This window comes from Dipodomys spectabilis, unplaced genomic scaffold, assembly GCF_019054845.1.
Source record: "Dipodomys spectabilis isolate Male_0828 unplaced genomic scaffold, ASM1905484v1 ptg000137l, whole genome shotgun sequence".
In the NCBI taxonomy this organism is placed as follows: domain Eukaryota; kingdom Metazoa; phylum Chordata; class Mammalia; order Rodentia; family Heteromyidae; genus Dipodomys; species Dipodomys spectabilis.
This window is the reverse complement of record NW_024870814.1, coordinates 6,553,539-6,579,681: the sequence shown is the minus strand read 5'-3', so window position 1 is coordinate 6,579,681 and position 26,143 is coordinate 6,553,539. Positions and strand designations below refer to the sequence as shown.

Here is a 26,143-nt window from a genome sequence, read left to right as displayed (position 1 = left end):
CCTGAACGTTTCTTATGTATTAGGCAAAATAACGAAGGTGGCAAACCTTTTCAAGAGAGGTAGGTCTCTGTAACCCAACTGAGGCCTCACCTGTGCATAGGACTATGTACATGAACTTCAGTCCATTGCTCCACCGTATCCCCAGCTTCTGTAAAACTAGTGGCTAGAGCTAAATAAGTGGTTTGCATCCCGGGTACACTGCATTCCCTGAGGAGACAAGTGGGTAGCTGTAGAAAATAACATCCATGAAGAATAGATCTTTTAACTACTCGGGCCGATAAACTGTGGCCTAGAGGTCCAATATAATTCAGTAAACCTCCCCCACCCTTGGCAGCCTTGGGTTAGTGTTGGAAAAGGACTTAAAGCTCTAAGCCTAACATTTTGATACAAATTTGTACCTGAGTGAAAATCATAGGCATTCTCTCCCTAGAGATGATAGGCTTTCATTGTATTGAAAGTGTACTCCTTTCCTAATTTTCCTATCATAGAAAGAAGGGAAGAGAGTGGGGAGGGAAGGTAGAGGGGAGGAAGACCTTCATAGCAGATATGGTATATGCCTGTAATCTCAGGATTTGACAGGTGAGGCAAGAGTATGGAAAGAGCAAAGCCAGTTGGACTACATAGTGAGACCTTGCCAAAAGAAAGAAACACGTGTATGATGGCTCACATCTGTAATCTTAGCTACATGGGAGGCTGAGATTGGGAGGTCTTGGTTCCAAGGCAGCCAAGGAAACTCCATCTCATCGGAGGGAATCCTTGTCAATGTAGTCTATGAAAGCAAAAACAGCAAAAGGCCAGAAACCAATGGCTCACACCTGTTTCCTAGCTATTTAGAAGGCTGAAACCTGAAGGATCAAGGTTTGAAACCAACTCAGAAAAAGTCTGAGAAATTCCACCTCCAATGAATTGCACACCAGCTATATACAAGAAAGCAAGCAAGAACACAAGACTGAATTCAAGCCCCAATACTGTCTCACACACACACTCACTAGCAAAAAAAAGGAAGGAAAAGAAAAACACTCATGCTTGTTACTTAGCTGATGTACTGGGAGGTGTGGCAATGGCATGTGCTCTGCATTGATTCCCACGTGAAATAGGGTAGAAAACATGTACACTCAATGATATTGATGGATATTTTACATGCAGTGTCAATAATCTTCAAGGTAACCAAGCATCATTACACTGGGGTGCGTGTGTATGTGTGTGTTTATGAGGTTTGGACCCAAGGCCTTAGACTCATGGTAAGTACTTGCTCCACTATTGAGCTATACCTCCACCCTTTCTTTTGCCCACCTCCTTTTTTTTTTTGTGCCACTCCTGAACTCAGAGCTTGGGCACTGTCCCTGGGCTTTTTTTGCTCAGGACTAGTACTTATTACTTGGGCCACAGCTCCACTTCCAGTTTTTTTTTTTTGTTTGTTTGTTTTCTTTTCTTTTTTTTTTTTTGGTGGTTAATCAGAGATAAGTTTCGTGGATTTTCCTGCCCAGGTTGGTTTAGAACTTCGGTCCTCAGATCTCTACCTTCTGTAGCTCGGATTACAGGTATGAGCTACTAGTGCCCAGCTTCTGCCTTTTTATTTATTTATTTTTGGGTCCAGTCGTGGGGCCTGAACTCTGGGGCCTGGGAGCTGTCCCTCAGCTCTTCAGCTCAAGGCTAGCGCTCTACCACTTGAGCCACAGCGCCACTTCCGGCTTTTTTCTTTTTGCTTATGTGGTGCTGAGGAATCGAACCCAGGGCCTCAGGTATGCAAGGCAAGCACTGTACCACTGAGCCACCTTCCCAGCCCTGCCTTTTAAAAATTAACTTATTTTATTTTTTTTGTCGGTTGTGGGGTTTGAACTCGGCCTGGGCATTGTCCCCCAGCTCTTTAGCTCAAGGCCAGTTCTCTACCACTTGAGCCACAGCACCACTTCCGGTTTTCTGAGTGGTTTGAGATCAGAGTCTCACGGACTTTCCTGCCTGGGCTGGCTTTGAACCATGATCCTCCTCCTGAGTAGCTAGGATTACAGGCGTGAGCCACCGGCACCTGGCTACTTTATTGTTATTATAGAGGGACTACAATTACATGAGTCAGGTAATGAGTACACTGCCTTTCATACAGTGTCTCCTGTTCCCTCACTCTCTCCCAGTCCCTTCCTCCCATCTCCACCCATGAGTTGCATAGTTCAGTCTTATCAGTGTCCAATGAGCTCCACTGCTGCCCTTTTTCACCCGTTTTTTCCCTTGAGTTCTCTGCCTTCCCTCCCATACACAGGAAAACACCATACATAAGGTAAAGACAGAATCATAAAAAACTGAAAACAAAAAACCTTTGTTTCCATATCTTGGCAGTTCTGTAAAAACTATTTTATATAAATATGAAGAGGCACTTAGACATTGTGTCTTTGTGTTTTTCTCCTAAGAGTATCCTCTTTCGGTCTTACCATGTGTGTGTGTCTAGACTCCTGTATAATTTGTCATATTCCAGTGCATTTTGGATATAACTTCTGAATATCAGAGAGAATATGCACAGTTTGTCTATCTGAGCTTGGCTCACCTCACTTAACATGATTTGTTCTGGGGGGTGGGAGGGGGAAGCTGGGAAGGGATGGGAAGGGGAAACAAAGGAGGAGGCTACAATGCTTGATAAGAAATGTACTCATTATCTTGCCCATGTAATTGTAACCCCTCTGTACAGTATTTTCACAATAAAAAAATATTTTTAAAAAACCATGATTTGTTCTAGTTCCATCCATTTCCCTGCAAATGACATTATTTTATTCCCTACCTCCTTTTTTTGAGACAGGGTGTTGCTATGTAGACCAATCTGGCCTTGAATTCCTTTCTCATCCTCCTAAGAGTGATGGGAACACAGGCATTTTCCTTAAACCACAATCCTGGGCTGGGAAGGTGGCTCAGTGGTAGAGCGCTTGCCTTGCATACATGAGGTCCTGGGTTCGATTCCTCAACACCACATAAGCAGGAAAAAAAAAGCCGGAAGTGGCATTGTGGCTCAAGTGGTAGAGTGCTAGCCTTGAGCTGAAGAGCTGAGGGACGGCTCCCAGGCCCAGACTTCAGGCCCCATGACCGGACCCCCCCCCCCCCCCCCCCCCCCCGCCACCACGAAAAAAAAAAACCCACAATCCTCACTTCTGAGCCTCCTGAGTAGCTAGAATTACAGGTGTGAGCCACAGCCACACAGCTACCTTGTCCTTTTTTTTTTTTTTTTGTCAGTTGTGCGGCTTGAACTCTGGGCCTGGGCGCTGTCCCTCAGCTCTTCAGCTCTTCAGCTCAAGGCAAGTGCTCTACCACTTGAGTTAGGTGGTTAATTTGAAGATAAGAGTCTCACGGACTTTCCTGCCAGGACTGGCTTTGAACCATGATCCTCAGATCTCAGCTTTCTTAGTAGCTAGGATTAAGGTGTGAGCCACCATAGCCAACCGCCTTACCTTGTCCTTTTTCCATGTGTAAAACCCAAGTTTAAGAAGTAGCTTGTGGGCTGGGAAAGTGGCTTAATGGTAGAGCGCTTGCCTTGCATGCATGAGGCCCTGGGTTCGATTCTTCAGCACCACATAAGCAGAGAAAGCCAGAAGTGGTGCTATGACTCGAGTGGTAGAGCACTAGCCTTGAGCTGAAGAAGGTGAGGGACAGTGCCCAGGCCCAGAGTTCAGGCCCCATGACTGGCCAAAAAAACAAAACAAAAACAAGAAGTGGCTTGTGCATAGTTGGTGCTGTTGAAACAGCAAGGCTAATTTTTTTTAAATATTTGCAAAAAAATAAATAAAAATAAAAAATAAAATAAAATCTTTGCAAAAGGAGGACAGTAGTAAGCCTAGTGAATATAATAAGCTCTTGTGGGAGGCATGATGGCTTATTCCTATAATCCTAACTAGCTAGGATGAGGAGATCAGGGGATTGGGCTTCAAGGCCAGCATATGCAGAAAAAAAAAAATTGAGACTCCATCCTAACCACTGGCTGTATGCACACCATGCCACACCTTCCATCACAAGGGATCAAGGGACAAAGCACAATGGCTAGATTCAGTGGTGTACGCCTGTCATTCCAGAGACAAATAGAAGCACAAATAGGAAGATCATAATTTAGGCCATGTGGGACATACTTTATCTTGAAATTAACCAGAGCAAAGAGGAACTACCTGCCAGTGGCTCACACCTGAAATCCTAGCTACTCAGGAAACTGACATCTGAAGATCACAATTCCCAGACCAGGCAGGAAAGTCTGTAAGATTCTTATCAACAATTAATCACCAAAAGTCAGAAGTGGAGCTGTGGCTCAAGTGGTAGAGTGTCACCCTTGAGGAAAAAAAACAAACTCGGGCTGGAAAGGTGGCTTAGTGGTAGAGCGCTTGCCTTGCATGCCTGAGGCCCTGGGTTTGATTCCTCAGCACCACAGAAGCAGAAAAAAAAAGCCAGGAGTGGCGCTGTGGCTTAAGTGGTAGAGTGCTAGCCTTGAGCTGAAGAGCTGAGGGACAGTACCCAGGCCCAGAGTTCAGGCCCCAGGACTGGACAAAAACAAAACAACAACAATAACAACAAAAGCTCAAGGATAATACCCAGGCCTTGAGATCAAGCCAGGATCAACACACACACACACACACACACACACACACACACACAGACTAGTGGAGTGGTTCAAGTGGTAGAATGTCTGCTTAGCAATTGGAAAGCCTTGCATTCAAATCCCAGTACCTCCCAAAAAAAGGTAAAGAAGGAACAAAATCTGTAATAAAGCTCCATATACTTCTCAGGGTTTGGTCTTGTTTCTGTGAGTAGCCCTCATTCTATTGAACAATGAGTTTCTTATTTTATATACTTCTGAATTTCCGCCGGGCGCTGGTGGCTCACGCCTGTAATCCTAGCTACTCAGGAGGCTGAGATCTGAGGATCATGGTTCAAAGCCAGCCTGGGCAGGAGAGACCATGAGACTCCTATCTCCAATAAACCACCAGAAAACCGGAAGTGGCGCTGTAGCTCAAGTGGTAGAGCGCTCGCCTTGAGCTGAAGAGCTGAGGGACAGCGCCCAGGCCCAGAGTTCAAGCCCCACGGCCAACAAAAAAAAAAAACTTCTGAATTTCCCTTGCCATTCATAGTTGAGTTTGAACTATAGTTAAACCAGGCAGAGGCTGCTCTGCTTCCTTAGTCTTGGTGGGGCCTTCTTTCCTTCTGCTGTTCCTGCCCAATAATCCTTACTGTGTCCCTAAAGATACTGGAGCACTGGAAAACCCTGAATTCTTTCCTACAAGACAAACTCCTTTGTGACTCCACAGTATAACAGCATAAAAGGCTCTGGGTTTTCACTTCATTTGCTACATCTGAAACTGGATTTAGAGTCTTAGGAATAACACTGGTATAGGCTGAGAAATTGTGAAGTAGGGAGTGATCAAGGGGCAAAGGTCTATCTGACATGAGAGCCTCATGAAAGTATCTCTGAAGTGCTTTTCTCTTTTTCCATCTAGAATCCCACTGGTCCTCTGAGCATCCGCAAGATGTCAAAAATGAAGCTGGACACTGGTATCTCACTTTAGTAATCATATCTACTCAGGAGGCTAAGATCCCAGCTCGAAGCCAGCCTTGAGACACTTATCTCTAATTAACCGGCAAAAAGCCAGAAGTGGAGGTATGGCTCAAGTTGAAGCACTAACCTTGATCAAAAAAGCTAAGAGCAAGTCGGGTGATAGTGGCTCACACCTATAATCCTTACTGCTCAAAAGGCTGAGATCTAAGGATTGCAGTTCAAAGCCAGCCTGGACAGGAAAGTCCATGAGGTTTTTATCTCCAATTAATCACTAGAAAACCAGAAGTGGAGCTGTGACTCAAAATGGTGGAGCACTAGCCTTGAGAGAAAGAGCTCAGAGACAGTGCCCAAGCTCTGAGTTCAAGCCCCACAACTATCCAAATCCCCCCCCCCCCCAAAAAAAAGCTAAGGGCTAAGGTGTAGCTCAGTGGCAAAGTGCTTGCCCAGCAGGTATAATGCTCTGGGTTCTATACTCGGTAGCATAAGAAACAAAAAAGCTAAGGGCAGCTAGGCATCTGTGGCTTACACTTGTAATCCTAGCTACCCAGGAGGCTGAGATCTGAGGATCTGAGGATGGTGGTTCAAAGCCAGCCTGGGCAGGAAAGTCTGTAAGACTCTTTTTTTTTTTTTTTTTGTCGGCCGTGGGGCTTGAACTCTGGGCCTGGGCGCTGTCCCTCAGCTCTTCAGCTCAAGGCGAGCGCTCTACCACTTGAGCTACAGCGCCACTTCCGGTTTTTTTCTGATGGTTTTTTATTGGAGATAGGAGTCTCACAGTCTCTCCTGCCCGGGCTGGCTTTGAACCGCGATCCTCAAATCTCAGCCTCCTGAGCAGCTAGGATTACAGGCGTGAGCCACCAGCGCCCGGCTCTTTTTTTTTTTTTTTTTTTTGGTCAGTCGTGAGGCCTGAACTCTGGGCCTGGGTGCTGTCCCTCAGCTCTTCAGCTCAAAGCTAGCGCTCTACCACTTGAGCCACAGCATCACTGCCGGCCTTTTCTGCTTATGTGGTGCTGAGAAATCAAACCCAGGGCCTCATGCATGCGAGGCAAGCACTCTACCACTGAGCCACCTTCCCAGGCCTGTAAGACTCTTATCTCCAATTAATCATAAAAAAACTAGATGTGTGGTTATAACACAAGTGATAGAGCACTAGACTTGAGCATAAAAGCTCAGGGACAGTGCCCAGGCCCTGAGTTCAAGCCCCAGGACCAGCACACACAAAAAAAGAAAAGCTAAGGGAGAGGATCATAAGGCCTGGAGTACTAGCATTAGCTAGTACTCCACACACACACACACACACACACACACACACACACACACACACACACACACACACACACACACACACACACACACACACACACACACGCTTTTAACCAAACAGCAGCTTTTACTGAGCTCCAAGTGGGGCTGGCCTGGCCTGGCCAGTGCAGCAGGCTGCCCTGAGGGCCAGTCTCTGGCATGATGGAAGACACAGAGGTGCATGTATCAGGGCTGCCCTTTGTCTCTCACATGGTGGCTCAGACAGGAGCAAATGGCAGAGCTCTTGGGATACCAGAACATTTGGTTTCTCATCAGGCCCAGCTGAGTCAATCCCCAGTTCCTGAGACTGTGCCTGCGTCTTGGGCCTGTGGGGGAGTACTGTCCCCACTGCTCTGTGGTAGAAAGATGGCCAGCAGCACAATCAGGAGGATGAGCAGGCCACCAGCCACCACCAGCCCCAAGTAGATCCGGCAGCGGATGTTCTCCCAGCGCTTCTTCTGGGCCAAGGACTTGGTTGTCTTGCTGAAGGCTGAACTCTGTGGAAGTCCCCAGACACAGGATAGGAGTTAGAGGTTCCCCAGTGCCTCAGAGCCAGCTCCTTTCACCACATCCCAGGGAGGCCTGGTCTTCTCCTGCATCTTCCCCACCCTATCTCTTTTCCCTCTACTCAACCTTCCCTGGGATCCTCCCAGCCTGACTCCCCATCTCAGAGACTGACAGAGCTCTTGACTGTCAGACCTATCAGCTTACTCCCAGTTAACAAGGCCAAATCCTTGATCTTTGGGAAGGTTCACAACTTAAAAAAAAAAAAAGCACTTCTTACTTTGTGAAGCCTGCTCATTGCATATCTAGGCTAGAAGGCTGAAAATAGCCTCAGTCCCTATCAAGGATTTAGAAACCCTGAGTGCAGCTTGAGTGTCAAGCTTCCCTCCCCTCTCCTCCCTCCTTTCCCCTCCCTTTCCTGCTTCCTGGGGCCTCACACCATGTCCAGGAGTTGGTCTGAACGCTGCTCCAGTTCTGCCAGCTTTCCATCACGCTCCAGGACCTTGTCAAAGTTGTTGAGCATGATTTCCGTCACCTCATCCGCCTGCCGTTGGCATCGCTCCAACTCTTTCCCTGCCTGGGCACCAAGCCTAAGGTCAGGACTGCATGAGAACCCACCCAACCCTTCATTTGTCCCTAAGACCCAAAGTTCTCTTCCTGCACTACCAATGGGTATGACACATGAGGAATTGCATCCTTCATGGAAGTGCATGGTGTGTGCACAAACAGGTTGACCTTTTGTTTTTGTTTTTTTTTTATTTAGTTTTAGGTCTGGTCATGGGGCCTGAACTCTGGGCCTGGGCGCTGTCCCTCAGCTCTTCAGCTCAAGGCTAGCGCTCTACCACTTGAGCCATAGCGCCACTTCTGGCTTTTTTCTTTTTTGCTTATGTGGTGCTGAGGAATCGAACCCAGAGCCTCATGCATGCAAGGCAAGCACTCTACCACTGAGCCACCTTCCCAGCCCCCAGGTTGGCCTTTTGAATAGGTGGGGGCTCACCTACTCAGGTCTCACAGGCTCTGCCCATCACCCATCAAGACCAGAATCTGTCAGCATGACTGTCAGCATTTCAGCTTCCTTTAAGACCCCATTCAATGGGGGCTTCCCAGGACCCCCTCCTCCCACAACCCACAAAGCAGACACTGACTATGCTCATGTGTTCTAGATTTGCATTCCTTCCCTATAGCTTCACTCTGGCCCAAGCGGGCAACCAGAACAGGGATCAGTGCTACTTAACTGGAAGCCATACAGGGAAGACATTTCACTCTATCAGGTTAAGAAAGCAATTTTGAGCTGGGTGCTGATGGTTCAGGCCTATAAACCTAGCTATTTAGGAGGCTGAGATCTTGCCAGCCTGAGCAAGAAAGGCTGTGAGACTCTTATCTTCAATTAAGCACCAAAAAGAGCTAGAATTGGAGCTGTGGCTCAAGTGGGATAGAGAGAGAGGTGGGGAGGAGAGAGAGAGACAGAGACAGAGACAGACAGACAGAGGGAGAGGGAGAGAGAGAGAGAGAGAGCTGTTTTGGACCAGGTCACATCATAATCACTTCCAAACTGAGAAGCTTAGGCTCATCCTTGAGGCTCATCCTTCGGCCCCTGCCTGGTCAAGCCAGTACTGCCTCCTGGTCAACCCATTTGCACATCATTCCACTTGGTCTCTGGCCTCTGGTCTCCAGCCTTCTAATCAGTCATGATCTTCAATGAGGTCCAGTTCATTAGCCTTAACTTTCCCAACCTAGGCATCAACTAATCAAAAATCCAGCTCATTTTAGAGAACTAGGAAGGGAGGCACAGGGGTTCCAAGCTGGAGGAGATTGAGAGAATAGAAAGGAAAGTCTGGATCATGAATGGGAAATACCCTGCGCTCTGGTTACATGTGACTGAGAGTCCTCGGGCAGCAGGCACTGTTATGAGCTGCAGGCCCAGGAGCAGGTCCAGGGACATTTCAGGCAGATGAATGCCGGGGGATTAGCAAACCACAGCAACTCCCTCCCCCCAGTCTAGTCCTCCACAACCCATGCCTGTTCTATCTCCTCCTCACACAGAGTATCAGCCAACCCCCCTTTCCTGCCAGCCCATATCGCCCATTGTTTGCAGCAGACATTTTGGCACTTGACTGAATTCCACTTAAAACCAGAAAACTTCAGTGTTGGAAGGGATCTTGCAGTTCACAAAGGACCACCTCCTCCTCACGCAAGAATTCTCCTTTAGGATCCTTGCAGCTGCCTTGAACTCAGCATGGAAGCATCCCCAATGCTGGAATCTTTTCTCCCCAACTAGACCACAAGCTCCCACAAGCTCCCAGGGGAGGGCAGAGGCCCAGGATACAGTGCTGGACATAATGAGGGGGTCATTTGCTTTATAGTCTATCCAAAAGCAACTCTTAGTCTCAAGAGATGTCCTCCTGTGGTTATCCAGCTCAGCAAGAGTTTTGAGGGGAAGGCATCTGAAACCCAAACAGGTCAATATTTACTCATGAGCTAGAAAAACAACCTACTTCAAGAGCTAGCAGGCAAACGGGGTGGGGGTTGTTCACAGGCTGGGGAACCAGGGCAATAACGTAGAGAGCAGGAGAGCCATGAGTCAACCATCACCACTAAATGGGGGGGGGGGGAGGGAGTGTGTCATGGGGCTTGAACTCAGGGCCTGGCACTATCCCTTAGCTTTTTTGCTCAAGACCAGTATTCTGCCACTTGAGCCACAGCTCCACTTCCTGCTTTTTGGTGGTTAATTGGAAATGAGTCTCCCTGGGGATTTGTCTGCCCCAGCTGACTTTGAACTGAGATACTCCTGAGTAGCTAAGATGAGGGCATGAGTCACTGGTGCCTGGATTTTTATTCTTACTACTATTTTTTATTCAACGACACTCGGTTATCGCTAGATAAGCGAGCTTCCCTCACACTCTGATAGTCGCAGGCAAAAATTTAGGAATCAATAAAGATAGGAAAATGAGACATTGCTAAGCTGGTAGGATACTAGTTGTGATTTTTTTTTCTGTTCTGAATGCTACAGCTGTTGTTATTCTTATTCCCACATGGGTGACACTGGGTCACATTCTCCAGAGGGTTGGCTGGTTCTCCACCTATAATCTGAAGCAGTCTCCTTCACTGTGGGGCCAAGATAGGCCCAGGCTTAAAAGAACACATGTGCTCCAGGGATCATAGAGCCATTCAAGTGAGTCTCAGTCCTCTGCAGTCCTATTCTGCAGCATTAAAAGGAAATTCTGGTGCATGGACCTCTATTGGTATCCAAAGAGATAATGCACTAGGGATTAAAGAAGGAGATGGGCAATTAGAGGGCAAGGGCCATGCAGCCCTGTGCCACTTGTAACTCAGCATAGTGCCTGGCTAGCAGTGGGTGAGTGATAAATATTTTCTGAATGAACTATGCCTCTTTTCAGGGAGATTCCTCTTCAGCTGGGGAAGAGACACATACGATACAATCAGAGTAGGATAAAGAGTTACACTGTGAGATACAAAGGGTAAGTGTTGTAGCAGCCCACAGACAGGGCATGATTGCAAGAGGGAGAATTGTGATTCGAATGGTGTGGTGAGCACTTGAAGGATGGGGTGAAGCTGGGGCATTTTGGCAGAGAGACATGGGTGGGGGGGCACACTGCAACAGTGAAGGGTTAAGCCAAAGGTAAATGGGGAAGGGCAGAGTGGCACTGAGGAAAGCAGTACAATCAAGGAGTCTAGCAAAGTCTAGCATGGAGGGAGTGATGAGCCAGAGGAGCTTCAGGATATGGAAGAGAGGAGAAAAGTCTGGGCAGAGAGGCCAGCCCGAGGGTGGTGGAGGCCATCAGCAGAGGATGAGATGTCTGCCTTGGGAAGAGGGAAGGGTTGCATGGGGAGCAGACTGCAGAGAGGAGGTGGGGGGGGGTGAAAGTATTACAGAGGCAGGACTTGGGGTTTTGAGCCTAGAAAAAGGAAGAAGTGCAGTTGTTGCTAAACAGAGGGTTGTAGTTATACAGGAAATGTTCTTGACTGACTGTTCCTATCTATACAGAATATCCCCCTAAAACACTAAACCACACACACACACACACACACACACACACAGAGCTGGGATGGAACTCGGGGCTACACACATGCTAGGTAAGTGTTCTACCACTGAGCTATATCCTTAATCCTCTAGACAATCTTCCAGGTTTTTCCAAACTCAATACTCTTGCAAACACAACTCATAAAATCCTCCCTGTTAATCCTGGTGCTGATGGCTCATGCCTATAATCTTAGCTACTCAGGAGACTGAGATCTGAGGATTATGGTTTGAAGACAGCTCGGGCTGTAAAGTCCAGAGACCCTTACCTCCAATTAATCATCAAAAAGCTGAAAGTGGAGCTGTGGCTCAAGTAGTAGAGTGCTAGCCTTGAGCTAAAAAAGAAAAACAGAAATAAAGAATGAAAGGAAGGGAAAAAGAAGGCAGGCAGGCAGGAAGGAAGGAAGGAAGGAAGGGAGAGAGGGAGGGAGAGAAGGAGGGAGGGAGGGAGGGAGGGAGGGAGGGAGGCAGGCAGGCAGGCAGGCAGGCAGGCAGGCTGGCAGGCAAGCTCAGGGACAGCATCCAGGCCATGAGTTCAAGTCCCAGGACCAACAAAAAAACAAAAACCAAAAAATCCAAAAAACAACAACAGCAAAGAAAAAAACCTCCCTATTGGGAGCTCAATGGTAGAACACTTTCCTAGCATGTATGGTCATAAGTTAAATCTGAAAAACAAAGCTGGGCGCCCCTGGCTCACACCTGTAATTGTAGCATCTCAGGAGGCTGAGATCTGAGGATCACAGTTCAAAGCCAGCCTGGGCAGGAAAGTCTGTGAGACTCTTATCTCCAATTAACCACCAGAAAACTGGAAGTAGGGCTGTGGCTCAAGTGGTAGAGGGCTTGCTCAGGGACAGTGCCCAGGCCCAGAGTTCAAGCCCCACAACTGACACACAAAAAAAAAATCTGAAAAACAAATTTCTTGAGGAATTTGAGGTAGCAGGATAACTTGAAACCTAGAGGTTTGTTTTGTTTTGTTTTTGTGCTGGCTCTGGGGCTTGAATTCTGGGCATGGGTGCTATCTTTGAGCCTCAAGGCTGATGCTCTACAACTTGAGCCACAGCTCTATTTCCAGCTCTTTAAATAGTTTATTGGAGACAAGAGTCTCATGGGCTTTGCTGCCTGGTCTGGCTGTGAAACACAATTCTCAGATCTCAGCCTCCTGAGTAGCTAGGATTACAGGCGTGAGCTACCAGTACCTGTCTGAACCACAGAATTTAAGACCAACCTTTGTAACATAATAAAAAATCCTATATCTTAACTAGAAACAATAAACAACTAAATACATCACAGTTCCTATCCTAACTCTTCTTGTTATCCAAGAAGCCCTGTTCCAGCTGGTGGGGATGGACAGGTACAGGTGGTACTGAGTCCTCTCCTCCCTGGGTTGGCACTCAGCTCTGAGATGTACATCCCATCCCTATCTTCAAATCCCGCCTCTGCCACTCACCAGCTGAGTGAATGGGATTGAGGATGTGACCTTTCTGTCCTCCACTTCCTGGTCTACAAAATGGTGATAATAAAAATACCTACCATATAAACCTCATAATACTAGTTTGGAATTATGTGACATGTTGTAAACAAAAACCTTAGCATAGCCGAGTGCCAATGGCTCATGCCTATAATTATAGCTACTCAGGAGGCTGAGATCTGAGGATCGCTGTTCAAAGCCAGCTGGGGCAGGAATGTCCATGAGACTCTAATCTCCAATAAACCACTCCAAAAACTGGAAGTGGCACTGTGGCTCAAGTGGTAGAGCATTAGCTTTGAGCTGAAGAGCTCAGGGATAGCACCCAGGTCCAGAGTTCAAGCCCCACAGCTGACAAAAAAACAAAAACAAAAACCTTAGCACAATGCTTTACCCATATGAAATGTTCAATAAATAAGAGCTAATATTGATACAGACCAAGTTTACCTTCTCTTAAAAAAAAATCTTCCAGGAAGTGGCGCTGTAGCTCAAGTGGTAGAGCGCTCGCCTTGAGTTGAAGAGCTGAGGGACCACGCCCAGTCCCAGAGTTCAAGCCCCACGACCGACAAAAAAAAAAAACAAAAAAAACTATATAGAGCACTCAGAACCTCGGCGATTAAAAAAAAAAAATCTTCCAGCCGGGCGCTGGTGGCTCAAGCCTGTAATCCTAGCTACTCAGGAGGCTGAGATCTGAGGATCGCGGTTCAAAGCCAGCCCGGGCAGGAGAGACCGTTAGACTCCTATCTCTAATAAACCACCAGAAAACCGGAAGTGGCACTGTAGCTCAAGTGGTAGAGCGCTTGCCTTGAGCTGAAGAAATGAGGGACAGCGCCCAGGCCCAGAGTTCAAGCCCCATGACCGACCAAAAAAAAAAAAAATCTTCCCTTAGAGGTCAGACCTCAATACTTACTGTGAGAGCAAAATACTTATGGTTGTTCAGACCACTTAAGTTTTACAAAATGTTCAATCAAGCAAGTTCTTCCCTATTGTACCCTTGTGCCTTTAATTCTTTCTAACCCAAATGAAGACTTTTCATTGGCCTTTGAAAACTGCATCTGGTTTAGTCTCATCAGGCACTCTGAGCTGTTGAAAAGATTAGATATCTTGAGCAATAACACCTTTTGTGTGTGTATGTATGTATGTGTGTATGGTTTAGGGTTTGAACTCAGGTTTTACTAAGCAAATGTTCTACCACTTGAGCCATGCCATTTTCCGCGGGCCATAAAGGTAGCCTTAACATCTTATAACAGCTTAAGGCTTATAACTTACCTGAACATGGTGCTATTAGCTGTTTGTTCATCTTTTCTCATTAAATTCTCACAATAATCCAATGAACACAGTACTAGTATCCCATTTTAGAGGAAACTTTGGTCCAGAGGTGTAAAATCACTTAATAGCACAGAGCTGGGAAGTTTAAGATCAGAGTGTGATGCCAACATAGACTCCAGCGATCACATTCCAAACCCTGTGCTAAACCAGATGCAGGTAACGGGAGAGCCAATGCTGCAGTGGCTGGCTAAAGATTCATCTAACCCTCCCACTCCCATTCTCCTCAGTGAGATCTGAATTTAGAGCCTCCTGCTGAGCTTGCTTGCTAATGGCTGGCACTTCACTACTTACTTCAACCATGCCTCCAGCCTGGCTTTTGGATAGCTAATTGGAGATTAAGTCTCTCTGATTTTTCTGCGTGGGCTAACTTTGAACCATGATCCTTCTCTTCTCAGTTTCCTGAGTAGCTAGCATTACAAGGCATGAGCCACCAGTGCCATCTTCAGCCCTTTTGATGTTGCCAGCTCAACTTGGGTGCATCTGAGGGAGGCATGTGACTCCACACACAAACTCTTTAGAGAGGGGCCCATTTACAATGTGAATGACTTCAACAGACTGATTCATTCAGTTTCTGTCTTTCCCGTTACTGCTTTGTTTCTACTCTAATCTCTACAGTCATCATGAGCAGCACAAAGGAACATGCTACAAAATTCTTGTTGATTGAATGTGTCATAAAGAAGAAGGAAAAGGAGAAAGGAAAAGGGTAGAAAAAGGGTATGGGAAGAAGGAAGGAAAAGGAAAGTGATGGAAAGGAAAGAAAGGGCAAGGACTTCATATTTATATAAAGTAATATACATACTGAAACAAACTCCAAGATATGGAATCAAAAGACTTCTTTTTTCTTTACCTTATGTATGGTGTAGTCACATCTGTATCTTCAGGAGGGTTGGTGGGGGTGGTTGGGGGGGAAGCACAGAACTCAAGGGAAAAAGGATGAAAAAGTGCAGCAGTGGAGCTCACTGGACATTGATGAAAGTGGACTATACAAGTTGTGGGTAGAGACGGGAGGGAGGGACTGGGAGAGAATTGGGAACAGAAGACACTGTCTGAAAGGATATGTAGTCATTCATTACCTGACTCATGCAATTGAAATCCCTCTGTACATCACCTCTGTAACAATAAGGTAAATGGAAGTTACAGAATGTGACAGAAAAAAAAAGAAAAGAAAGGACATGATTAAAGAGACAGGATTTGACAGGTGCTGGTGGCTCACTTGAAATCTTAGCTACTCAGGAGGCTGAAATCTGATGATCTCAGGTCAAAGCCAGGGTCTCGCAGAAAAGTCTGAGAGACACTTCCAGTTAATCAGTAAAAAGCCAGAAATGGAGTTGTGGCTCAAGGGGTAGAGCCCTAAATGAAAACACCAAGCCAGAATGAGAGTCCAGAGAAGAATGAGAGACAGAGCGTAAGAGGGTGAAGCTGGGAGCCCAATCAATACGCCCTCTCCAGGCTCTGATCCACTATTAAGTTCTATCCTCACGCCAGTCCCACTATGATCTTTGCCATCACCTTCATTTCAGTTTCCTCTTCTCTCCAGCTCACAGTCTACCTCCAGGGCTAGCAGCCCATACCCAGCCTTGCCTGATCTCTTGCCCCCCACATGCTTGGAAGTGGGCTCAAGGCTCTGCCCATTCCCAGAGCCTCCCTCAATTTCCTGGTGTGGCCTCAGACCTCACTACTACCTTCCTGCTCCACTTCCCTTTCCTGCCTTCAGTTCCCCAGAGAAGAGGCCATCTAGGCATCAAGACCCCTAGAAAGGCAGACCACATCCATCACACCCCACCAGCTTCTCCAAGACAGAACCTTTAAAGCACCAAACCCACCACTTCCTGCCGGGCCCATCTTCCCAGGAGCCCCAGGGGAGGGGGCTCCTGCCACCAACTGACTCTTGATACTTTTGCCTTAGAAAAGGCAAGTGAGGACAGAGCCCAGTGTCTGAATCAGGGTGAGGGTGACTCAGTCCGGGCTGTGTCACTAGGTAGATTTTAGGAGGGGATCAAACCTGTGCCACACTTTGATAACCACAGGGAAGTTTTACAAAGGAGTAAACAACTTTTTTTTTTGTTCCTCTTTCCCAGGGAAAAAGTTCACACTCTAGTACCCAGTGTGTCAGGCTGGAAGGGCCTCTACCAGGTGTGGGATCGGATTTCCAACCCCCAGCCAGGCTTGGCTTCTCTGAGCTTGGGGAAGGGCTGAAGAGGTCATCACATTACCCCCAACTTCTTAGCAGTGGGCTCTGCGTGCCTGGCCGTCAGCCTCTGCCATAGGAGCTCCAGGTCACCTCCCTTTAAACCAGTAAGGGTTATTGCTGGCCCCACTTCACCGTGCGGAAAAGGAGGCTCAGAGAGGTTAAGTGACTTGCCCTGGGTCACACAGACAAGATCTCAAACCCAGTCTGTCTGCAAAGCCAAAGTCACAGAGGCCACTGGGCTGCACAGGCGTGGGAAGCAAGAGCCAGGCTGGCTCCTTCTGCCTGGGGCAGCCGCGACGGGGCGTACACCTCGCTCTCCCGCAGGCTGAGTGCGGAGCTGGGTCTGCCCGCTCCCGTGCGGATTCCCTTGCGGGTCCACCCTTCTCAGCCTCCCATTCCCCAAGGGCTTTTCACCCCCGCCTCCCGCCCCCTACCCTGCACTCTAGCCCTCTGCCCCACCGGGCCAGGTGACCCTGCCCCGCGCCCTCACCATCGCTGCCGCAGCCGCCGCGTCTGGTCCCGGCTTCTGTGCCCACTGAGCTGCCAGCGTCCCGGAGGAAGCGGTGGGGCGGGGCGGGGCCGGGCGCTGGCGGGGGCGGGGGGGGGGGGGAGAGGAGGGACGGGGCGGGGGGGGGGGAGAGGAGGGACGGGGCGGGGGGGGGGGAGAGGAGGGACGGGGCGGGGGGGGGGGGGAGTGGAGGGGGAGCTGCGCCTTCCGTGAGCGATGACCCGGACCAGGTCAAACCGAAAGCTGGCCCGCGGCAGGGTCCATGGGGCGCCTCCTGCCGGGCCACCAGCGCCCAACTTCAGATGACACCCCAGCCTGGTGCCAGTTCTGCATGCTGGGCACCCCTGAAAGGAGTGCGTGTGTGCGCGCCTAATCCATGAACCCCACGCAGTTGTGCACCCTGGAGCTGGGGCTGCCAGGGATCTGGTAGATGACATTAGTAAGAGAAGTGCCATTCACTCTAACCACCTATGGAGCCCCTGCTAGGCTCTGTGAAGGCACTGGGATGTCATGAACAAGCCAGGCAGGGTGTCTGCCACCTTAGTGTCTGCATCTTACCCATGCTAAAAATAGATGCCCCAAACGTTCTCAAATGGAAGACAGGTGGTTGCACAACAGTCTGAGCACCCCACAGGTCATTGAGTTGTACACCTTAAAATTATAACTTGTAGCCAGGTACTGGTGGCTCATGCCTTTTCCTAGCTACTCAGGAGGCTGAAATGATTCATGGTTCAAAGCTAACCTGGACAGGAACGTCTGTGAGACTCTTATCTCCAATAAACTACTCAGAAAAAGCCATAAGTGGAGCTGTATCTGAAGTGATAGAGTGCTAGCCTTGAACAAAAAGAAGCTCAGGGACAGTGCCCAGGCCTTGAGTTCAAGCTCCAGGCCCAGCGTGTGCGTGCACACGCACACACACACACACACACACACACACAAGACATTTATATCTTATGTGGATTTCACCCCCACTTACAAAGAAAGTGGTCATGGGATGGGAAGTAGGTTAGTGGCAAAGCACTAGCCTAGCAAGGGCAACATCCTAGGTTCGACCCCCAGTATGAAAAAAGAAAAGACAAGAAAAGGAAGGAAGGAAAGAAAGGATGGAGGGTGGGAGGAAAAGAGGGAAGAAGGGAGGAAGCAGTCTCTGCTGTAGTAGTACTCACTAAACACTGTATTGAAAATGAACTATACAACTTGTGGGTGGAGACAGGAGGGAAAAACTGGGAGAGAAGGAAGGGAAGGGGTGACACAGTCCAAAAAGAAATGTCCTCGTCACCTGACTTATGAACTGTAGCCCCTCTGTATATCATCTTTATAATAACTTTTTTTTTTTTTGTCGGTCGTGGGGCCTGAACTCTGGGCCTGGGCGCTGTCCCTCAGCTCTTCAGCTCAAGGCGAGCGCTCTACCACTTGAGCCACCTTCCCAGCTATAATAACTATTTAAAAGAAAGAAAAGAGGGAGAAAGAAAGGAAGAAAGAAAAGAAAGAGAAATAGGAAGGAAGGAAGGAAGGAAACCTCTGTCCCCATGGGGAAAGGAATTATTCTAGATCCTTCAGGAGGGAACTTCAGATCTACTTGGACAGAAGCTTGTTTTTCAGCTGGGTAAGCTGACATGTCTGCTATTGCTAGAGAGTTCTCCTAAGCTGAATGTACCGTCTTCTTGCTGCTACCTAATAATCACTAGGTACCTCCACCCTACTCAGGCCACTGCCAACATCCAAATAGAGTTTCCCTCTCTGGGTCTGATCCTTCTCTGTAAGGAAGACTCTCACAGAACCCGGATGGCCTGAGCTTGCATCCAGGCATGGGTTGAGAGAAAGGATAGATGGAGTCTGCTTAGAAGGACTTTTCTGGGCTTTCCCCCACCCTCCTCAGAATTTGGAGCATGATTCTAGAACCTGATCTCCAAGCGAGTCCTTAAGCCTTATCTTCCCCAACAGCAGGTTTGTTTGCAATTCTGAAAGCCTATGGAGGAAACAAATTGAAATGGCAAAAACCCTCCTCACACAAGCCAAGGCAGACTGGCCACTGCAAAGAATAGCAATGGTGGTGGAACATGGTAGAGAGAAGGGAAGCCAGAAGACAGAAAGCTCATTGTCTAGGAAACAGAACAGAAGGAGGGCTGCAGGCTCTGTCCTGTGACACTGACTATGCCCAGCCATGGTATGCGGGGGAGACATACTCACCCACTCCAGACAGCTGAGACCCAAGGCCCTATTAAATCCCAGAAGAGCAGGAGCAGACAAAAGACAAACAGAACACAGAAACACCAAAAAAGGAAAAGTAGTATAATTCCTCCAACTTTTGCCTCTGGATTGATTACAACAGGACCATAGAAGAGAGATGATGGCAGACAAGGCAGGAGGTCCTAAACCATTAGGCATGCTCTTGTTAAGGGTTTCATATCTCAGTCAACACTTATAGGAGAAGAGTAGAAAAAGGATCCAAGAGGCCATTTACCCTTGCATGCCACTCTAAAAAGCTCATGTGGTTTTGAATTCTCCTACGCCAATATCTCCAGAAATTTTTTTGTACTTGAGACTTGTGATGATCATAAAGGCTAGAGTAAAGAAAGGCAGAAGCTAGGGTAGAATAAAGAAAGGCACTGGTAGTTCATGCCTATAATCCTAACTGAAGCAAGTCTGGGCCGGCAAGTCCAAGAGACTTTTTGTTTTTGTTGGTCATGGGGCTTGAACTCAGGGCCTGTGCACTGTCCCTTAGCTCTTTAGCTCAAGGCAAAGGCTCTACCACTTCAGCCACAATGCAACTTCCGGTTTTCTGGTGGTTTTTTTAATTGGAGATAAGAGTGTCACGGACTTTCCTGCCCGGGCTGGCTTTGAACCGCGATCCTCAGATCTCAGCTTCCTGATTACAGGTGTGAGCCACCGGCGCCCAGCTTGAGAACCAGTCTTAAGCAAAGGAATGGGAAGACAGTACCCAGGCCCTGAGTTCAAGCCTCAGTAGTGGCAGATATACACATAACATATACTCATATACGCATGTGCACACACACGCACACACAAAACAGGGAGCCCTCCATCTTTCTTTTCCAAACATGACATCTCCTCCTCTCCAACAACTTGGGCCTCATTGGGGAGAACTTCAGCCAGAGAACATTCTGGTTGAAAATAAATGGAAGTGTCAAAGAGAAGAGTGGAAAGGAAGAGGGTGCCTCACACATACGGATACTGAAAAGCCTTTATTGCCCACTGGCCACCAACAGTTTCCCAGATACACACAGCATCCTCTGAGTCCTCTCCAACCCATTCTAGGGACCTGTGAAATGCACCACAGTCCAGCTCTCCTTCCAGGGGTGCTTCTGGGGCATACTATGTGGCGGAGGGGCCTGAGGGACTGAGCAGCATTCCCATGGAGGACAGGAGAGAGGGCTTCTCTTGGCACCCATTTTGGAGGGTCACCCCTGCAGAAGAGGTTGGGATTGGGAGGGACTTCCTAAGTGGGGATGGTTCCAGTGGCAAAGAGCACAATAAAAAGGATGATGACTATGACAACCACACAGATGATGACAATCATCTTCACATTCTTCCACCAGAATTTCCGGGCCACCTTCTGCGATGTCGTCTTGAAGTGCTCCGACTGTTGGGGACAAGGGAAAATGAGTGACCTGGTGAACAAGAGACAAACGGAGTCCCACATGCCACACATCTAAGTGTTTACATTACTAAAGTAACCAATTTTGAAATAAAAGATGTTCTATCCTCCTATCTTGACAATTACATCTTCCTAACAATCTAGTTCAAAGGTAGAATCCTTGGTCTCCTAGGAGTTCACCTGAATCATGACAACAGCCCTGGAGTCCTCTCCCTCCTCTTACCCCTACATTGTCATGCACCCCAAGGGGCCTTTCATACATGTTCCCACCTAAATGTGCAACACTGGTAGTACATTTCACCCTTAGGAGGGCAAACTCTGGGACTAAGTGGTATAGGCTCCAGGTGGGCATACCTCCCAGCTCTATGACTCTTTATCCTTTAGGAAAGATGGAAAGCACAGGACAGCATAGGAGGTTGGTAGTGAGGGAAACTCCTCTTTTCCTCACTCAAGTTGCAGACACAGTCTCCCTGAGACATGTACTCAGACTAAACTACAGAAAGAGGAACTAAGTCCCAGGCAGACCAAATAGGTATCCAAGATTTCATACAGTGGGCTGAGTTTGATGAGGTATATCTATAATCCTAGCTAAGTGGGAGGTAGAGATGGGAGGATCTTGGTTCAAGGCCAGTCAGGTTAAAAAAAAACAACAACTTAGGGGCTGGGAAGGTGGCTCAGTGGTACAGCACTTGCCTTGCATGCATGAGGCCCTGGGTTCGATTCCTCAGCACCACATAAGCAAAAAGAAAAAAGCCGGAAGTGGCGCTGTGGCTCAAGTGGTAGAGCACTAGCCTTGAGCTGAAGAGCTGAGGGACAGCGCCCAGGCCCAGAGTTCAGGCCCCACGACCGGACCCCCCCCCCAAAAAAAAAAAAAAAAAAAACTTAGCAAGGTACTATCTCAAAAAGTAAGTTGGATGCCCAGCTCCAATGGCTCATGCCTGTAATCCTAGCTATGCACAAGGCTGAGACCATGAGGGCCATGGTTCAAAGCTAATCCAGGCAGAAAAGTCAGTGATTCCATCTCTAATTACAACAAAATGTGGGCTGGAGATATGGTTCAAGTGGTTAGTTAGCAAGCTGAGTGCTGAGTAAGAGTGAAAGTTCCCAAGTTTAAGCTCTAGTACCAGCACAGACAGACAGAAGACAGACAGAAAGACAGACAAACACACACACACACCTGCAGCTGAGTGCCAATGGCTAATGCATGTAATCTGAACTACTCAGGCTGAGATATGAGAATTGCAGTTCAAAGCCAGCCCAAGCAATAAAGTCTTTTATAAGACTCATCTCTACAATTAACCACCAAAAGGCCAGAAGCAGAGTTGTGGCTCAAGTGGCACCCAGGGCCTGAATTCAAGCCTCAGACTGCCTCACCCTGAATTCAAGCCACACACACACACACACACACACACACACACACACACACACACACACACACATCACCACCACCTCCACTACCACTACTGCCTCCGCTGCCACCACCACCAACAAAAAACAACACTGGGCTTGATTGCCTAATGGCCACAGGCAAAAGTACTAGACCATACCTAAGCAAAAGGGGCTGAGGAACATGGCTCAGTATGAGAAAGCACATGGGACTGGGAAGGTGGCTCAGTGGTAGAGCATTTGCCTTGCATGCTCGAGGCACTGGGTTCGATTCCTCAGCACCACATAAGCAAAAAGAAAAAAGCCGGAAGTGGCGCTGTGGCTCAAGTGGTAGAGCACTAGCCTTGAGCTGAAGAGCTGAGGGACAGCGCCCAGGCCCAGAGTTCAGGCCCCACGACCGGACCCAAAAAAAAAAAAAAAAAAAAAGAATGAGAAAGCACGTGACTAAGAAGCCTTGAATTCAACCTTCAATAACACACACACACACACACACACACACACATACACACACACACACACACAAGATTCCACAAAGGACTAAGAAAACCAGTCCTAACCTCCCAGTCTCTTCACTGTACATTGAACTTAAAGCTTCAGCTTTGGCTTAAGAATCTCCAGCTCTTTCCAAGCAACTGGCCTGGAGAAAGAGGCAAGATGTGTGGGATATGTTATTCTAGCCTTTGGCTGACAGAGGACTCTGGGATCCAAGCATTTCATTGCTCTTTCCAGCTTCTTAACGCCAACTCAGCAAGACTCGATAGTTTTCTACTCCTTGTCTAATAACCCCTAGAGAAGGCCAAAACTCTTGGAGAATATTTCCAGAGCTAATATTTTGCCCTGGAAGAGTCAAGAGTAGGCAGAATCAGTTTTACATGAAAGAAGCCTAAGAATGTACGGACTGACAGGGATGTCTGTCACTCTCAGGAAATGCCTCTGTGGGTGGACCCCCTCCCAATCAGTGGAGCAGAGCTGGACCAGAAGTGGGGTCTTGACTCAGAACAATTCCCGAAACAAGCAAAAAAGCAACAGAAACGGAAGACTTCCATCCTCTCTGTTCATTTTGCCTTCCCCACAAAAACTTCTCTTCCTGCCAATAATTCTCCTTCCCTCTTCCTGCAGTTCCAGTTTGTTCCCCATCTCACCGTGGCTTCCAGATCCTCTGTCTTGTTGCGGAGATGGTCCAAGTTCTCCCCACGGGCCAGGATCCGCTCTACATTCTGGGTCATAATATTCTTGACTCCCTCCACCTCGCTCTGCAAGTTCCGAACCCGATCATTTCCTCCACCTCCACTTGCCTCCTCCTGGATGGCAACAGGGGTTAATTAGGCCAAGTGGTGGAGGATCCAAAAGATCAGAGGAAGGTAGGGCTAAAGTGGATTTTAGCTTTTTATAATGCTTGAATTGTTAACAAAGGAACTATTTTTTTTTTGTTTTTTACGTATTACTCCTGTAATCCAACCTAAGTATATGTTTAGGACCCAGAGGTGAGATCTGATACTAGACTCATTAGATAAATCTTTTTATTGGGGGTGTGGTGGGGGGGAGAGGTGTCTCAGAGAGGGTCATGGAGATGCCAGAAGTGACATCTCACAACTTGCACACTCAAGCACTATTTACCAATCCCCGGAGCCACCTCCTTTCCTTGAACCCACTGGGATCTCACTAAAAGTGTGAGTGCTAGCTAACAGATCACCCTTACCTAATCCCTCCCCCCCCAACTCATTTTTCTCTCCCAGACAGCTGCTGGAGAGCTGATCTGGCCTGGGGGAAGTGAGGGGCCTCGTGCAGTATAATCAGCAGATCCACTACTGGGACCTAAAACAACTGACAACCAAGATTCCCAGAGGTTTCCTAGCACCTTTGAACCTCACTCACACGTCTGTTTTTCTCCACCACTCAGCACCCTGGGCAGGCCCCACACCACTGCCTGCTTATGCAGATATTTAAAAACAAAAACACCCAACAAAACTCGCAGTCACCAGGGCCTTGGGGAAATGGAGGACAAGTCCTCCCTACCTGGAGACCTCTTGATAAGGTTTTTGAACCAGGAGGGAAAAACAATTCCTAAGGTCCTCCCTCCGTGACCCAGTGGGCCTCTAGAAACTGGTCAGGGTGTAGGCTCAAACTAGATGATCACAGAGCACCAACGTCTCGTTCCTTTTCATAAACCCTTAACTTTCACATTAATGGAGAAGGGGCTGAAGCCTCCTTGGACTTGGTGGACAGCCAGACCCTTTGGGGGGGGGGTGTGTGTACAGGGGGATACAGGGAATGGCCAAGGTGGGGGGTTGGGGGGGGAAGGGGGACTCCGTGGGGCTGGACTGGAATCTGAGACAGGAACAGCAGAAGCGCTCCCAGCCCGGCTTAGTGTCACAACACCCGGGCTCAGGCCCAGCTGGAGGAGGTGGAGGAGGAAGAGGAGGAGGAGGACGGTGAGGGGGAGGGCGAGCTGTCAACTCTGCCTGGAATTCCCCCCCCCCCCCCCCAGTCCTGCTCCCAGGCAGTGACCCGGGGGAGAAAAGCGCAGGAACCTCCGCCCAGGCAGCTCAGAACTCTTGGCGGCCAAGCTGTCAAAGAAGAAGGGGCCACGGGCAGGGCCGGCCCAGCTGGCGCGCTCTCTCTCTCGAACTTCGCCACCAACTCCCCGTTCCCGCCCCTGGCGACACCCCCACTTCCCGAGCCCCCCTCTGCCCCCCCTTCTCAGGCGGCCCGGTGCTGGGTCCCCGGGACGCTCACCATGTCTCCGAGCGCTCAGGCCTGGCCGCCGCAGAACTCGCCCAGTCGGTTTCCTCCCCGCGCAGCCCAGGCTTCACTTCCTGCTTGCTCCAACTTTCAGCCCGCCCCGACCCTCCTCGCATCCCCGGCGCTCCGGCCACACCTCACGCAGGTTCCCCAGGTAGGCGGGCGCCCTCCACCGCCCTCCCAGTCACCTCCCAGAGGCTCACGCTTAAAGCCACAGATAGATAGCCCTGGCACCAAGGTCTTCTGGCTTGTCAGGACTGGGGGGAATTCAGATCCAACAGCCCACCGACGTGCTCTGGAGCCAATTCGTGTCGTTTTTCTGTCTTGACTACCTAATTCCCAGTTTCTAAGGCTCCAAATCACCCATCCAGTATCCTGGCAGGCCTGGTCTGCGGGGAAACAGAAGGCAGGGGTGAATTGGTTTGTTGCTACACAATCCTTGTCCCCAGGAGCAGAAAATCCCCTCAATTGGGAATGCTGTAAGTCTGGGTTCTGGTGTGTCAGAATAGCTCTGGTGAACCCAGGTCAGCCTCTCCCCTCTGATTTGGCAGGTGCTTGGTGTGCTGTCTGTGGTAGAAAGGAGTAAAAAGAGCCCAGGCCATGTGCCTACTAACAGTTGTGTGGATAATGAGGAAGTGATGGCTCACTACTCCCCTTTCTTTCCAGGGTTCAGCAGTTCTGCATTTTACTTCAAGGGTCACCGTGAGAGTTGGTGACCGGGTGAGTGATCAGAGCACTGTTGGATGAACCAGGGGAGGGGGGCGGGCAGGGCCAAGGATTTTTCCACCCATGTGGCTCAGAGCCAGAGAAAATCTACTCTTCCCTGATGGTGTTTATCAAGGCAGAGGAACAATAACAGGGGCAAGGAGAAGGAAACAAACATTCTTGTCTCATTCCAGAAGACATATCAGTTCCAAGGAGGAAATGTCAACTTCTCTAACAAATGCTTTTGACAAGGCTTTAATAAATGTTGGACCCCTGTGGCATTTTGGAGAAACTTTCCTTTCTTATTTTGTGTGTACTTTGTGAGTATGTCTGATATTAGGGATTGACCCGGGTGGGGGTGTCACAAATCAACTATCCTCCCCCTCCCCCACCATATATCTTTAGTCATTCTGTAACAAAGCAATTTGTAATGTTTTAACACTGAGCAACAGCTGGGTGCTGGTAGCTCATGCCTGTTATCCTAACTAATCTGGAGGCTGAGATCGGAGGATCACTGTTCAAAGCTAGCCTGGGCAGGAAAGTCCGTGAGACTCTTATCTCCAATAAACCACTAGAAAACCGGAAGTGGCTCAAGTGGTAGAGTGCTCGCCTTGAGCTGAAAAGCTGAGGGACAGCGCCAGGCCCAGAGTTCAAGCCCCATGACTGGAAAACAAAACAAAACAAAACTGAGCAACACCTTTCCTTTCCAATGAAATAAGTGACAATTTAAAAATAAACAGGAACAAGATTACAATAGAGAATGTCAACTCTAAACAATGTCCTCCAGGTTCCGTTGATTCTCCCATCAAGTGTCAGAGCTCAAGTTGCCGTGAAGAGAGAATTT

At 48.5% G+C, this 26,143-nt stretch overlaps 2 protein-coding genes across 4 annotated transcripts; both read right to left on the bottom strand.

Annotated features, from left to right (window-relative positions):
• Positions 1-6,859: 6,859 nt before the first annotated feature.
• Positions 6,860-16,908, bottom strand: Vamp5 (vesicle associated membrane protein 5). 3 transcript variants are annotated; one of them, XM_042690447.1, is made up of 3 exons: positions 16,833-16,908; positions 7,758-7,895; positions 6,860-7,311 (listed from the first exon to the last, which is right to left on the bottom strand). In XM_042690447.1, the coding sequence occupies exons 1-3, from the start codon at positions 16,833-16,835 to the stop codon at positions 7,102-7,104; spliced, it is 351 nt and encodes a 116-aa protein (XP_042546381.1). In that variant the 5' UTR covers positions 16,836-16,908; the 3' UTR covers positions 6,860-7,101. The 3 variants fall into 3 exon arrangements, with proteins under 3 accessions (XP_042546381.1, XP_042546380.1, XP_042546379.1); XM_042690446.1 differs by lacking the exon at positions 16,833-16,908 and adding an exon at positions 15,661-15,684 and having other exon boundaries at positions 6,862-7,311; XM_042690445.1 differs by lacking the exon at positions 16,833-16,908 and adding an exon at positions 15,225-15,261 and having other exon boundaries at positions 6,862-7,311.
• Positions 16,909-20,037: 3,129 nt separating this feature from the next.
• On the bottom strand, positions 20,038-24,687 carry Vamp8 (vesicle associated membrane protein 8). Its single transcript, XM_042690449.1, has 3 exons — positions 24,589-24,687; positions 22,995-23,153; positions 20,038-20,451 (listed from the first exon to the last, which is right to left on the bottom strand). Exons 1-3 carry the CDS (start codon positions 24,589-24,591, stop codon positions 20,308-20,310), a joined length of 306 nt encoding a protein of 101 aa, XP_042546383.1. The 5' UTR covers positions 24,592-24,687; the 3' UTR covers positions 20,038-20,307.
• Between the last annotated feature and the right edge of the window lie 1,456 nt (positions 24,688-26,143).

What these genes read in the sequence shown, in the direction of transcription:
- Vamp8 (XM_042690449.1), bottom strand. An exon ending in CAGAGGATCTGGAAGCCACG is followed by an intron (nt 20,452 to 22,994) that starts GTGAGATGGGGA and finishes TGTCCCCAACAG; the next exon opens with TCGGAGCACTTCAAGACGAC.
- Vamp5 (XM_042690445.1), bottom strand. An exon ending in CAGACCAACTCCTGGACATG is followed by an intron (nt 7,312 to 7,757) that starts GTGTGAGGCCCC and finishes GGACTTCCACAG; the next exon opens with AGTTCAGCCTTCAGCAAGAC.